Source organism: Lissotriton vulgaris, chromosome 9 (assembly GCF_964263255.1).
Source record: "Lissotriton vulgaris chromosome 9, aLisVul1.2, whole genome shotgun sequence".
NCBI lineage: Eukaryota > Metazoa > Chordata > Amphibia > Caudata > Salamandridae > Lissotriton > Lissotriton vulgaris.
In genome coordinates, this window is record NC_141697.1 from 1,133,552,782 (window position 1) to 1,133,568,662 (window position 15,881).

Here is a 15,881-nt window from a genome sequence, read left to right on the forward strand (position 1 = left end):
TCATTTTTGACAAAAAATTGGGGAATTGAAATAAGATGCAGGAAAGCGGAGCTGAGGCGATTTTAGGCGGATACAGTTAAAAAAAACATGTTCTTGAAAACACAGGGCGCCTCCCGTCAGAATCGGGCATGTATGAGGAGCTCTTTCCTCGCTCGACTGCCGAGCAGCCCGACAGGAGAAGGCCGCTAACGCACCGCGCCTCCCAGTCAGAGAATAAGCCGATCCCCTCCCGTCAGTCAGGACCTCACCGCCCTCCGCTCTTCCCTCCTCCCGTCGCTTCTCTGCTGCGCCTCCCCTCTCTGCTCGCCGCCACTTCAGCCTCCTTCCCTCCCCCGTTTGCCGTCACTCAGGGCAGGGGGACGGCCGAGGCCTGCTCGCCCCGCCAGTCAGGGAGAGGCGGGCCCGGCCCTCCTTTTCCTGTGGGCCGCTGGTTCCTGTGGTACGTCAGCGCTCTTCCCCGATCCCCAGCACAGATCCTCCTCCGGCCATGGCTCTGTGAGACAGCACATGGCGGCCGCAGCAGCCATGAGCACCCCCCCTACACTGCCCCCCATGACATAACGCCGGAGCCGCCACCACCCCCCACGGGATCAGTCCCCCCAACAACACCCACCTCGCCTGCATCCGTACCCACAGGAAGGAGCCTCCAGACCCAGGGGGCTTAATCTTCGGTCATTCTATTTTTGAACGGACTTTTTCCCCCGGCAGGATATTAGTTCACTCCCCGTAAATCTCAGCCACCATGGGAGTCCAGGGCTTCCAGGATTACATCGAGAAGCACTGCCCCAGCGCCGTGGTGCCGGTGGAGCTGCAGAAGCTGGCCCGCGGCAGCCTGGTCGGGGGAGGCCGGCAGAGGCCTCCCCAGACCCCGCTGCGGCTGCTGGTGGACGCCGACAACTGCCTGCACCGGCTCTACGGCGGCTTCTACACCGACTGGGTGAGCGGCGGCCAGTGGAACCACATGCTGGGCTACCTGGCGGCGCTGGCCCGCGCCTGCTTCCAGGGCAACATCGAGCTCTGCGTGCTCTTCAACGGCGCCCTGGAGAAGGGCCGCCTGCACGAGTGGGCCAAGCGGCAGGGCAACGAGCGCCAGACTGCGCAGCAGATCGTCAGCCACCTGCAAAACAAGGGCACGCCGCCGCCCAAGGTCTGGTTCCTGCCGCCGGTCTGCATGGCGCACTGCATCCGCCTGGCGCTGCTGCGCTTCCACATCAAGGTAAGAGGATCCGCGGCCTGCCTGCTCTCCCCGCCCGGTTTAAGCCTCCTTCCGGCACCCATACCAGTGTTATTTAACCGGCACCCCGACTTTCCCTCTTCATGCCCCACTCTCTGCATCCCTGCCAACTGTCACTCCCCTCAACGACCCCCAGCCATACTTTATGTAATCCAGGCCTCCCAAGTATGTTCCCCATTCCGCCTCCGATCTGTTTTCTGGCCCTTCCGCTATACCTCACAGAGCCCTCCCTTCGGTGTCCGACACAACCCCCCCCCCCCCGGTCTCGGCCTGTCAGGGCCTCCCTGGCCGGGGCCGCCATGATGTGTGCCGAAGTGCTGGCAGTAGCCACCTCCCTCCTGCTGACAGGGCTGCCTGCAGTCACGGCCTGCGCTGCAGCCAGCCCGGTGATTGTAAACATAGGAAGTTAATGAGCGAGAGTTCCTGCTAGGAGGGCAGAGGCCACAGCTCAGCCTTTCACACCCACCCTCCCTCCCTCCCATCTCTGCCTATCGAGCCAGGCCCTCACGCCCCTCCCGGCCCTCTCATGGCCATCTTGCCTGCCACCTGTTGATGGTTGGTCAAACCCCCTGCGCACGACCAGTGTCGTTTCCATGGGATTATCACAAGTGTCATCAAACCCCACCCCACGGCTTGTCACACACCGCCTAAATATGCCACTCCTTTAGCCCGCGGACTTTATCAATTTCATGTTCCACCAGTACAAAAAAATCTCGTATCGAGTTTAACTCCTCATTGTCATTTTGTACTGTACAAGCCATGCCTCCCTTCAGCCCCTCTGTTGTCCTTCTAAAATGCACCCTCATTATGATCTCCCTGTCTTCTGCAAAGCAGTGTTGTTACTTACGTGAAACGCACTGTAAACATTCAGATATCTAAAAGATGTTTGTAAATATGTTGTATATTTGTAATGTACAAAGTGCTCTGATCCTGTCAGATAGTTACCTGGCCACAGTTCATTGTTATTTTTTGCTCTGTTAATGTAATTGGTGTAATGGAGGTAAAACAATACCCCAAACACCTAGAATGCTTTTACTTAAAACTCACGGAAGTCCATCCTTTATGACCTGAATGGAGGCGATCACCCTATGGATACTGGCCTGCTCTATACATTGCTTGTTTTAAGGTATATCTTGCTGTAGTCTACCTTTCAACACAAACTAAAAGGTTGATAATTGACAACGAAACGATTGATACCAAATGCCTGAACCAGATTTACTGTGATTCTTGCCCAACGGTTTTGAAAATCAATTAGAAAAAAATATAAAAAGTACTTCACAAAACCCATCCCCTCGGTACTCCTTCAGTCCATTTGCATACTGTCCTCACAACTTTGTAGACACCTTTTGCAATGCTGATCAACCGCTATCTTTTAATTAGTCAACATAGCAGCATTACCCCAAACCTTGTTTCTTTCAACTTGACAGGTTAACCCTATCACCTTGTAGAAAGCAGCTGTTGTAATTATTTCTCTTTAGTTCAGTTAAAGGCGCATTTCTTGCCTCTGTTGTTTGTCTCCTCGAACTTTTATTCATTATCCTTATTATCGTTACTTTTGTATAACCTCCTCGTCTTACTTCTCGAATCATCCCATACTTTTCTGCAATGTCTTCAGTTCACGTTCATATTTGGCTGTCTCATACCAGATTCCTCATTCTGACATTTCTGTCACCATGCATTCTCTTTTCTCTGCACTGTCTAATTTTCTCACCACTCCAAGTGTATCCAACCTCCCTACTGGCCATCCCTATATTTTGAATGCACAGACTAGCACTTTAATGTAATAGTTCTGAAAAGTACTTATTTTTTCAGTCAGTCAAAAATAGTGATTATTTAGACCATGGTCTTTAAACAAAAGTAAAAGCAATGTGCACAATATTAAATGATGCATATTTTTGTTAATTACACACTTGGGTTATTAGCTTTTAGAGAACGTTTTTCAGAATCATTTTTGTGTCTTAATTTTTGATGTGGATGGGAAATGAGAGTAAAGTCAGCCCCGTGTTACTCGCAGGTAAGCAAGAACTCCTGGGTTGAAAATGTGGATATCGTGCACAAGTCTGGGTCATATAAAATATATGAATATACATACCTCGCTTTAAATCTGGCAGACGCTTTGTATTGTTCATATACATTTATTTCGCGCAGGCATGCTCATGCAGCACAGGTTGAGCAGTTTTGTAATGGCCCGCATTATGTGCACGAAATGTTTAACTATTGTGCATTGTAAATAATACAGATGTATTTTTTATGGACAGCATTGCGAGTTGTCTATTCTTTATTTGAAGCCACCTAAAGTAATTTCTTGTCAACATAAATATAGTCGGACAAGCAGGCACGTGATGACTATTCCATTACTTTAATACTGAATTTAGAGCGACCTTCGGTTCCCACATTAGTGGTAGTTTTAATGCGTTAGGGAGCGTTTGTCTTAATCTGGGCCAAATGCTAACTGAGGGGAGTAAAATGTACCCATGAATGATCGTAAATCAGTGGTTTGCAAGATCACCTTGAAATTACTGCTCTGTAATGAATGTAGCCGTAAAATAGAACACATTTTTGCAGTTGGTAAACACTTTTTTTTCATTGTTTGTACCAATAGATGCTGTCGCGCACCTTTAGAGGTAAAAGTGAATTTTCTACTGCTACTCATGTATGCAATATGTGCAAAAGATAATGGCTGTTGCCTATGTATGGAGCTTTTAGAAACGCTACGCCGATAAATATTTGACATTGTTGCGTACAGTTCAAACAGTTGTTTTGCATGCTCTCCCACCGGCTTTCCTTGCCTTCGAGTGTCTTTAAAGCGAACGCGACCCCTGCATGTCTGATTTGTGAGGGGAAATTTGAAGGAGGGCTGTCAAAGGATAAGGAATCATAGGGATGGGTATGGAGATGTGTAGATTATGCATGCCACTAGACAGGTAGGCAGACGCTTTTTCGTGGTTGGTCCTGCTTTGCATTTTTTGTGTCATCCTGCCAATTAGATTGGTTTCACGGCAACCCTGCACCAAGGGCTGAGAATAGGCGAGAACTTTAGGGGGGGGGGGGGGGGGGTTGTTTTTACCACGATTGGAAGTTGGCTCGTACAATATTTTTTTCCTCGCTGTAATGTTCAAATGGGTAAAGATATTTAACTTTGCTCACTTTTTTTAAAAATTTTTTTTTATTGCTTGTGTTATCTGCGTAGGTTTGTTTTTCTTGTCTAGTGGTGGTGTAGTAGATAATGATGTAGAGGTAGTACTTACGCATTTTTTTTTATTTTTCCATTTCTACACTACCAGCACGTTACGTTGTTGGACATAGCCTTCTTAGGGCAAATTGTCCCAAAACGTTTTGCTTTTTCCTGCTAACCGTAGGAATCTGGGCACCTTCCCACTGTAGTGGGCCCCAATGACATCGGATCAACCAGATTTGTCTACTTCTTAGTTGCTAGAGAATTCTCCCCTCCCACCCCCGTTGACCTTGCCATTTAGTAAAATCAGGCTCCCACCTCAATTATTCCGGCCAAAGTTGTCACCTCCCTGGCCCTCCAACTACCTCCTTTGATTTAATATCTCCTGAACCTCTCACTAAGAGAGGGCCGTGTCCCGTCAGAATGGAAAGCAGCACAGGTTAAGCCCATTCGTAAGAACACCAAGGCCCCTCTGACTGATCGTTCCAAGCTCCGTCCTATCTCGCTTCTTCCTTTCCTGAGCAAACTACTGGAGAGACATATCAACAAACTCCAACCATGTCGAACTCACTGGTTGCTTAAATTCCTCCCAGTCAGGCTTTACGCCCAAACACAGCACCGAATCAGCTCTGCTAGTGATCACGGATCATATCAGGATGACCCTAGACAAGGACCGCTCAACAATTCTGGTGCTGCTGGACCATCTGCCGCGTTCGACACTGTTTCACATCAGCTATTCCTCAGGAGACCGAAGGAAATCGGATGAAGAAACACTGCTTTTCAGTGGATGTTGAGCTTCCTATCTGCTCCCTCCCAGACCGTCAATCTGGGCCTGTATCGTTCGGCACGTATGGAATTGTTTAAGGGAGCCTCACATTGTTTAATATCTATGTTGCCCCCTTGGGCAATCTCCTAAGGAAGTATGAGTCCACCACTATAAGAGCCATTTCACACTGGATGACTAGTAATCTCCTCCAGTGTAACATTGGGAAAACTGAGATTTTGCTCTTCGGAGAGGCCCCCTTATTATGGTCGCCTGAATGGTGGCTGGCTGATCTTGGTGCTCCTCCTGCCCCTTAACCCACTGTTAAGAACTTAGGCATTCGTTTGGATCAAGCCCTTACTTTGAAGGAGTATGCTGCTTAGACAGCTTGCCCCTGTTTCCATACATTGGGCCTACTTCGCCGAGTCTTTACTCTGCTTCCTCACTCTACTCGGAAGACACTGTCTGTCTCAGGCACTTTTATTTAGCCGTCTGGAATACTGCAACCGTCTGCTGATCTCTGCTAATGAGACTTCCCTCAGCAGACTGCAGGTAGTCCAGAATGCCGCGGTGCGACTAGTCCTTACCGCACTCCCTAGGACTGCCTCCGGCCCTCTTCTCTTGCAACTCCATTGGCTTCCAATATACCAAAGGGAAACATTTTAAAGTTTGTTGTACCATCCATAAGGTGCTATTCAATCTTGATCCCACTTACCAGAGAAATCCATACCCTACCTTCCCTCTAGGTCTCTCCGCTCGGGCTCCAAACATCTCCTTGAGGTTCCCAGAGTTAGGAGGGCAAGACTAGGGGGAAAGGCCCTCGCTACTGTAACAAGCTCTCTCTGCTCCTGAGGCAATGTCCTGACCACCTACAATTTATGAAGTTGTTCGAGACCTCTCTTATCTGTTTCTGATTCAGCTGTAGTAGCACTAAACTTATGCTGCCCGTCCGAAGTGCAGAGATACCCCTTCAGGGGTCGATTCAGGCTCTATATAAATAGGTGTAGCGGGAAGGTGCATGCGCCTGCCTTGCCTGCATTGGGCTGGGTGTGCGTAGTCTATGGGTTGAGGTATTGTACCTCCTTGCGCCCTGTAAACAGGTTCACCGCATACCTGGGGTGGGTACAGCACTGGCCAGTAGTGGGACATAGCACTGAGTGTGCCACCCACTGGATAGCATTTCAACTGTGTATTGGGTCTACCATTGCGCCCCTGCCTAGGTTGCCATTACGCCTCAGCCAACCGTGCGTGGGCCATCCCACACCATGAGGGTATCCACCCCCAGAGAAGCCCTGACAGGCGCCTAGGGGGTAGTAGGCTGAAGTTTGGGTGGGTCCATATGAATGTTACCTGCCCAGGTGGAGAAGAAACACCCCTCCCCCAAAATGGGTCTTCCCCTGCCTTGGAGTTCGGCTCTTCCCCAGGGATACACATGGGGTTTTGGTGATTCCCTGGTGTGGCCTCTGGGCCCTGAGAACGTCCTCACTGTCAAGGCAGTGTGGAAGTGCCTGCGCCTTCCTATACAGATTAGGCAGAGGTGCTGACACGATGTTCGGAAACTTAGGCTGGTCTGCCAACGCAGACTGGGGTGTGCGTACCGGCCCTGATGTTTCAAATACGTGTCCTGCCTGCTGTTGCTGGCTGGAGGATGTACCCTTGTGCCTTTGGCATTTTGGATAGGTGCCTGGCCTGCCATTGCAGGCTGGTGTGTGTAAACCTTTCTGACCTCCGGGTGAGGCCTGCCGGTGCAGGCCTGCATCTGCATGCTTAGATTCAAGGTGCTAGGGCATGGGTGAGCCATGTGCCTGGTCTGTTCTTGCTGCGTAAAATTGCGCGTGCCCTTTCTATCCGTATTGGAAAGTGATGCTGATTCAATATTCTGAAACATGTAATTGCAGACTGGTGGGTCCCACTGGCGTCTATCAGGAGTAAACTCATGAGCAGCATGCCATTGTACTCTGCGGTGGGTTCGCACCTGCACCTATGGTGCCCGCAAAGGCATGTGCCGAAGGTCTGTGTGCGCAGTAGTGCACATGCGTCCAGGTAGTGCCGAATACATATGCATGTTTTTACTACCTATGAGGCCTGCTCTTCACATACATTAACATGGGAAAGTGGTTGACATTGCTTCAGACTGCAATAGTGGATTGCAGTGGAGCAGCCTCATGATGTTTCCTATCAGTGGATTTGCAGTGCCAAACCCTTTCCATTGGTAAAGGGAGTGTGGCATAACTTGCTTAGAACCGAATAGTGGCTGGCCTGGGCCGAGGACCTGCTAAAGTGTGGCTCCCTGAAGTGTGATCTCTAAGGGCCCGACCACATGCCTTCTGTTCTCTCGGAGATCTCAGTGACTTCAAAGATCTCCTGCAAGGGATATACACCATCTACCTGTGCAATCTGGAGAGCAGTGCCCTCTCAAATGCCCACCTCGGCTACTGAATCCCAATTGGTAGTGTGAACATCGAATTAAGACTTGTCTGGAGACCGGATGGCCTAGTGCAGAGCCACAGAATACCTGCCTGCATCTAAGGCATATGGTTCCTGTACTGTGATTACCCTGACCCTAAACATCTAGTTGGTGGTGAGCTGATTCACATATTGTGGGACCCCATGTGGCCCATTTCGTCTATCATGCTACATCTCTCCGGTGCGACATTCAGACTACCTGCTCATTGTGTGCTGTGTCCGATTCACTGGGTGCGAGCCTTAGAGGTGTGGATGTACCCATAGTAGGGCCTCATTCTACCTCATGTGGCTCTGCTGAACTTGCACATGTGTGTGTGCGTGGCCTGACTGGTGTGGTGCTGCCTGTATCATCATGCACCAGACTTTGTGCCTCATTTCCAGGGAGATATGGAATTGCATCTCTTTGCTGTTTGTAACAGGTATTGCCTGGTGCAACCCATAACAACGTACACCGGTCGTTATGCGTCATGTCAGGGAGGTAGGTAATTTGCAACTCATCGTGTTTGAAAACTGAAGTGTCTGGTGCGACTCATACCAACGCGCATCAGGTGCTGTGCCCGGATTGCCTGAGTACGACTTGGATCAGCGTTTACCGATCGGGGCTCCTCATCCTATCAAGAGGTTCTCCTGTGTTACTCCCTGTTCATTGGTTGTTCCCTTGTTGATCCTCATTGCTGCGGACCAACTGCCCTCTTCTCACCTGGCCCATCTTGACGACATCTTGGTGCTAGGTAGTAGCAAGGGGATTAAATGGATTGAAGGAACTCTTCTGAGACAGTTTAGCAGTGAGTCAAGAGACATTTGTGTTTTGAGACCTGTGGATGAACTTCTGAGTGCCTGCTAACCTTCCCTTGTTTACGTCTACCTCCTAATTAAAACTGCTACAAATTTCCCACCTGCTTTCGACGACCCAGACTATGCAGCCTGGTGTCCAGGAAGCGGGGTTGGTTACATTGCGTCAAGTGGTATAGGACAATTGGGGTGAACTAGAGGGTGGAGGAAGGCTTGGGCCAAGGACTCTGCAGAGGGTGAACCATTGACCTGCTGGGTACTCTTGGCACCCCATTAGGGTGTTGAGTGCGTATGTGTGTAAGAGCATTCAGTACGACTGGCTACCAGTTGCACTGCATAGCGGTGTGGAGTGAGTGAGTGATCGTGTGCGCACCATTTGTTATTCACAACACTGGCCAACGATGCCGCTTCATATGTTGATTGCGTGCCAAAAGCACAATACTTTTGCCATTGGGCATGTGGTGCTGGCCTGCCGTTCTGCTAAAAAGCGTTCTACTTTCGTGTATGTACATATATATTGTTGATATAGTGCATAGCATAAGGGTGCTCTCTCCCAATTGGTGTGGGGGGGGGGGGGGGGGGGGTGCGCGCTTAGAGTAGGAATTAGCCACAGTGTGCATACTAGTGATTTCGTAACAATAAAAGAGGGCCTAGTCCTGCTAGTAATATTTTCCAATGTGTTTTATGCCCAAAAGTATATGATGCTAATGTTATAAGGACTGAATATGTGTGTTGGATATAAACCTTTTTACATACATCCTGTGTGAAGTCTTTTTTGTGATGCTCAGTTTTTATCGTGTGTGGCTGCTGCACATTTGCTTTCCACATTACCTCTGATAGAAGCCTGAGTGCTCAGTGCCATGCTAACCAAGAATGAGCACGGCTTGTACAGTGAGTGTAATCCCCTGCCCTTGAGGGGAGCAGCATTCGACTGGCTCGCGGCATCCCTTCAGCCAACCAGACACTGCTGGTTCCAACACACATCATATACAATAAAGCAATAACTGTATTTTCCTGACTGGTAACATAATTTACAAAAATGCTTCAAAGTGAATCTACATTATTGTGTCCGTTGTAGGCTTTTATCATATCCCTTCTACACGAAGAACTTTGACCCTAGCTATACATTAATTATGGCACGTGAAATCAGCATAGTTACTATTCGCAAGCGACCAGTAACTTTTGAGTTAGTGGCTTCCTGTAGTAATGCATGCGTTTTAAAAAAAAAAGAAAGTTGACAGCTGCTTCACGAAAAAAAAATGTGAGTTTTTTTTTCTACCCCCAGTGTTCTGTGAACTGGGTGATGTAACTTCAACCCCCTGTTTGTGATTGGAGAGTTGGCATCTAAGTCGATGGGTCGATGTGGCTGTGCTTGTGATTGGTCGTTTAGAATGACAATACACATTCAGTGTTCCTGCTGATTGTTAATTGTGTGAATGCTTGATCTGTATGCGTTTGGCCTGGATTGTATTTTTCTGCATTTGAGATTAAGCAGATGCGACAATTCGTGTAGCGTGCAACTATAAATAATACAAAACAAGACAGACTTGAAGGCCCCATCGAGTAAGTTAGCTATTTACTTGACAATCTGACAGCACAGGATACTTTTTATATTAAAGTATTTGCAAAAAAATAGAGCTACCTACTGGATTTATATACAGATGCAAAAAAGCCTGCTGTGTGACCGTTTTCATTTCCTTGCGTTCTGGCTCCCCGAGAATTGTATGGGGTTGAAGGCGGGTAGGGATTTGTATAAATTAGCACATATCATTTTTAAAGGTAGCTTTTTAATTTGGCGGTTTTTTTGCAGTTCCTTTGTTTTTATTACATGAAGAAGCTTATTTTGGAGAAGAGGACAAGTTTGTCCCTTTGTGTTTCCTCCATCACGGTTCAAGAAAGTAGTCTTTGCTCTGCTGTTCGAAAACATTGAGTAATCTAATTTTCTTGTCCAGTGATTTATCTTTTTTTCCTTTGTGAGATAGTTGAACTACAACTCGTTTTCCATAACATATCAATTTTATGTTTAAAATTTACATTTTAGTCAAGGTTCTAAAGTGAAATGCACCAAATCAAACATTTCTACTCCTAAATTTGCTGTGAACTTTCAGCTAAAGTTTGATGGTGCACAGCCACATTTACTTAACAAATATGTAGAGTAGTAATTAACTTAATCTGTACACATAATGATAAAGAATGAAAAAAGCGATATCAACTTGAAATCTGGTAATGGGTAGGCAGCATCAAGACGCGGTCTGGACAAAATTACATTTTGCAAACAAAACAATGCTAAATAATTTTGGTCTTTAATTGGCTGGGGCACTGGGTCGCACAAAGCCGCTCAAGATCATGTCCTATCTTATGATGCATGGAAGTCACATATAGGTGATCTTTATACCACTAGTTTTACAACATGCCTGATATTTCCAATCAATCTAATGCGGATTTGCTAATTGCCTGAAAGGAAATGGAAGCATTGATTAAGAAATCCCGATCTTCAAAAGCAGCTTGCTCGAATGGGATACAGATTGACGTGTTAAAAACCCACCCTAATTTTTTTAAGTGCACCGTTTCACTACCTATTTATACGGGTCCTAGAATCGGGCAGCATTCTATCTTTGGGTAAAGAGACTGCAATACATGCTGTATATTTAAAAAAAAACAAAAAACGGATCGAAGAAAAAGTCAAGTTAAAACCTCATTTCTCTTCTTGATACTAAAAGGAAAACTCTTTGCAAATACGCATCAGATAACCTTGATCTTTGGGCTACCAACTAGAATTTAATATCATTCAGTCAAAATGGGTTTAAAACGGGCTGCGCCAATATTATAGCCCCTAAAATGTTACTGAAAGTTTTAGGAAGGAAACTTGCTCTATATGCATGTTATATCGACTGTTCTCCTGCATTTGATAAAGTAAGCCGAAAACAAACTAAAGGAGAAATGTATCAAATTGGAGAGTTAGTCAGACAGTATTTAAATTTTTCATATCTCTGCATAATAAAACTTGGCTTCAAATTAAACTAGCAAGGAGGGCTTTGCCAGCTACGCTTGCAACCACAAATGGCATAAAGCAGGTCTGTAATTAAGGTCCTCCTGCTTTTTTCTCTGTTCATAGCAGATTTGTCATCATTTATAAATTGCGCTGAAGGCCTGTCTACAAAGTTAGGAGGTAAACAAACACATTTAGCTGTCTGACCTATGCAGATGATATCATTATCTTCTCGTTGTCTTGCATCCAGTTTTCATCTACAGTTATCAAATCTACAGGAATTCAACCATGATGATGAGTTCAACTTTACTCAATGGAAGAAGAAAATCATGTCATTTATTTTATTTATTTATTTATTTATTTATTTATTTATTTATTTAAACTTTTACCGCCCACAGCTACCCACAGTGGGTTTCCCGGCGCTAGGGATAGACTGGAGAAGAAGATATCAGATAGCCAGCATGCAGGTAACCAACTGCTTATGTGAACAACAGCGTTTTCAGTGCTCTGCGAAAACTAAGAAGACTGGTCTCTAATTTAAGGGCTGTGGGCAGGGCGTTCCAATATTTTGGACCAAGATAGGAGAAGGAACGTCCCCACATCCTTGCCAGCTTAAATCTTGGTATAGAGAAATTGCCAATTTCCGAGGATCGTAAGGTCCGTTTGGGCCTGTAGGGTTGCACCAGCTTCTGTAAATAAGTAGGTGCAATGCCTTGCTTGATTCTAAACATGTAGCATAATGTCTTAAACTTTATGCGGCTGGAGACTAAACGTTGATGACCACGTTTTAGAATTCAAAAGCTATAGCTGCTTCGGTGTACCAGAGGCTGATAATTTATCATGATAAAATCACATCTCAAATATGAAAGATAAAGCCCACGTTACTGCTCAATTAGTGAGATTTTCCAATGTCTATGGTGGCCGAGCTAATTGTCATTCCAGTAAGGCAGTAAGTACTCTGTTATTTGCTTCAATTGCCTTTCAGGAAAAGCTAAATTAACTTAACACAAATTATGTAAAAATCAGATTTTTACTAAATCTTCGTTCATCAGCTCAGCAAATTATGGCTCAAACTATTATTTACCTATAACTTCAAGACATACTGGTGCAGTGTTAAATTGTGTGTGAATGTATTGCAGCTGATTAAAGCTCCTTAAGATTCCTGATATAATAAATTAACAAATATACATGGATATACCACTTAATTGAGCTCTACTGCTGCAACTAACTTCGTTGCTGATAATATATGGCTGAGATACCCGCCACCCCCTCTCAACACAATCCCCAAGGATGGGAAACCGGAAACAGTTCTGAACTTTTGGAAGGCGGGAGGGAGTGACCCTCCCGGCCGTATTTATTAAAATATGAAACAAAATCAAAACATTAAAATAACAGTTTCATATTATGTACAATTTTATTTCCATATTACGTTGTTTTGGCTAACCTTAACATATTTCTAATACAAAGGTTCTCCTAGCCGAAACTAACATTCTACAAATACATTTTAACTTAAAATTGTACATCCTAACGTTAAGGGCCAACGGCAAGGTCGTAACCGGTGTCAGATCCCTAAACCAGAATTACCCCCTCACTTGCGAGGGGCGACCGCACAGAGGGCTGTACCTCATGTGCACATACCAATTTCCCTTGACTTGACGGGGGCCCCAATGAACTCGACGCCATTTTATGGTCGTCCGAGGACTCGTGTGAGGTGTCTAGAAGGTAGCGTAAACCCCCCTCCCCACCCCACACAACTTACCACATCTGCCGTCGCAGATGTCCTGGCCCCGGGAAATTCCCAGGAGGGGACCGTAGCCCCTCCTATCCAGGGAGGGGCCTTGACCGCCTTCCCTTTCCTTTCGGCGTCCCATCCTTAGAAGGGACCGCCTCCCCGTTGAGGGGCCAATGGCCACCTCCCCCCGGGCGCTCCCATCCGTAATGGGTGACGCCCCCACCATAGGGATCTTCCAATTACTGCTCACCGATCATGACCTTACCGCCACAGGCCGGATAGTTGACCGGCTATCCGGACCCCCCCACAAAACTCCTGCCTAAAGGTCATGCTGTAAACTCTTTAACCAAGCTATGAGGTCTCCTATGAGTAACACATTCCCCACCCGGGACAAATGGACCCCATCCTCCAAATACATATTGTCCCCCTTGATACAACCATGAGGAATAGAATGCAATGCATTTGAACGAAACAATCTACTCAATTTGTTATTGACTTTCTTTACCGAATGATTTATAGCAGACACCGAATTCGCCCCCCGCCACACCTTACGTGGAATCATATGGGACCATGCAATTGTGCACCCTGGAACCCTTCTCGCCAACCAACTTACTGTGGAAAGTATCGCCTCGAGAAGAAGTCGTCTACCAGTGGTCACCAAATCGTTGCCCCCAAGATGGACTATGATTATAGATGGCGGTGACCTTGTCCGCCCTAACAAACCCTCGACAAAAGGTTGAAACTGGTCAATACAGAGCCCGCCCCTTCCGTAGAAGGTCACCCTGTACCCGTATTCCCCAGCCACGTGAATCATGTCACCTGCTTTGAATACGTCCGCGGCACGCCTCACGTATGAGTGGCCCACGACCCACACCACTTTTTCCGCAGCCGGCGATGTTTGACCGCTGGTTCCCAGGTGTCTGGTCGACCGCACAGTTCGCCCCGCCTCATAAGCTTGCGAAACTGAAAACCAAACAAAAACAAGAAGCGTGAGTACATGATAGCAGCTTCACAACATGTGCAACCGCACATTCCTTTTGTAACAATTCGAGGACCAACGCCCCAATCGTTTCACTTTTTCCACACTCAGACCCCTGGCTGTAGCCTCAGTAGCAGCCCCTATCCGAAAGGAATGGGTCCCAAACTCGCCGGGGTTCAAGCCCGCGGCCGAAATTGCCATTGTAAGCACCCGCTGAAACTGAAACCTCGTCAGTGGGGTGGCATCAGCGTGTCTCAACAAGGTCCCCCCCCATGATGCCGCCCTCTGCGCTAAATATTCCTCTACGCAAACCACAGGGCACATGGGAGATCCGGGAATCCGATGTATGACTACGCAATCCCCAATCGCACCCTGATCGGCCTTGGACCTGACAAACGAGACAATCATCGTCTCCCCCTTAACCTGAATGTACTCTCGGCACAGTCCTCCCACCGTATCCCGCTTGTTCTTCGCCACCAGTTCGCTTACCCGCATCGCCCCATGAAATGCTAAGGCAAAAGCGGCCCGGAATAACACTGTTTCATATTGAGATGAACATGTCACAGGGAGTACGGATAATAACAGGGCCAACCTATCCAGACCTATCGGGTGCCTCTCATCTACTCTGCGACCCTCAAGGCGTTGCCACCCACGTAGCGCCTTCTGCACAACGAAAGACGCTGTCGGGTCCTGGATCCCATGAGCCCTTGCCATAAAGGAAATGGCGGCCCGATGCCTCTGGGCCGTAGCTACTGACTTGCCTGCCTGATGTAAAGACAGCAAAAATTTTACCACAAACTCTTCCTGGCCCCAAAACTCCCCTCTAGCAGCACCCAAAAAGGACCAATAGGAACAGAACGCCCCTTCATATGCCTTTCTTGTCCTGGGTGCTAAACTCTCTCCCACCAGGTTTTGTAGTTCAGGGCACCGAGAGACCAGAGAGCTTCGGGAAAGGGTGCCGCCACCGGGTCCGCTGTGGGCAGAAAACCCCAGAAGGCCTGCATACGGAAACGAGAAAGCGCATCAGCCGCTTGGTTCAGTACCCCCGGCACATGTCTTGCCCTAAAGAGCACATTCAATTGCATACACAATAACACAATTTCTTTGAGCAATCTCAGAATCCACTTGCATCGTGCTGCCTGACTATTGATACACTCAACCACGGTCATGTTATCAGACCAGAACACCACAGAGTGATCCCGGAACCCCTCCGGCCATGTTTTCAGGGCCACAAAAATAGGGAAAAGTTCAAGAAAAGCAATGTTACTAGTCAGCCCGGACTCGTGCCACCATGACGGCCATTTTTGAGCCGACCATTGATTACCGAATATGGCGCCAAAACCTATACTCCCCGCCGAATCTGTCCACAGCCCCAGCTCCTCGGAGGACACCGCCGGCTTGTTCCAGACAATTCGACCATTGAAATCCGCCAGGAATGCTAACCAAATGCGCATGTCCTGGCGAATCTCTGCCGATAGCCTCGTGCGGTGGTGTCCCTCTTTAAGACCGACCATGGCTTGTGCAATCGAGCGGGAAAAGGGGCGGGCCATTGGTATCACTCTAAGGGCAAAATTCAACTGACCCACAGTTTGCTGCAATTGATGCAAGTTCACCTTAGTCTCCCGAATACATGTTTCAAGGGAGGCCCTGAATTTCCCCACCTTTTCCTTGGGTAGCCGAAAACAACCTTCTTCTGAATCGAGCTCTATTCCAAGGAACTCGAGCGAAGTTGCTGGCCCCACAGTCTTACC

At 47.4% G+C, this 15,881-nt stretch overlaps 1 protein-coding gene across 2 annotated transcripts in view; it reads left to right on the plus strand.

The window, feature by feature from the left end:
* Nucleotides 1-341: 341 nt before the first annotated feature.
* FAM120A (family with sequence similarity 120 member A) overlaps nucleotides 342-15,881 on the plus strand; it is a 453,805-nt gene continuing 438,265 nt past the window's right edge. The window contains exon 1 of one of the 2 annotated variants that reach the window (XM_086939166.1): nucleotides 342-1,216. In XM_086939166.1, the coding sequence (XP_086795292.1) occupies nucleotides 743-1,216 (474 nt within the window). In that variant the 5' untranslated portion in view covers nucleotides 342-742. The remainder of the gene's footprint in view (nucleotides 1,217-15,881) is intronic. The other variant, XM_086939165.1, reaches the window with a different exon arrangement.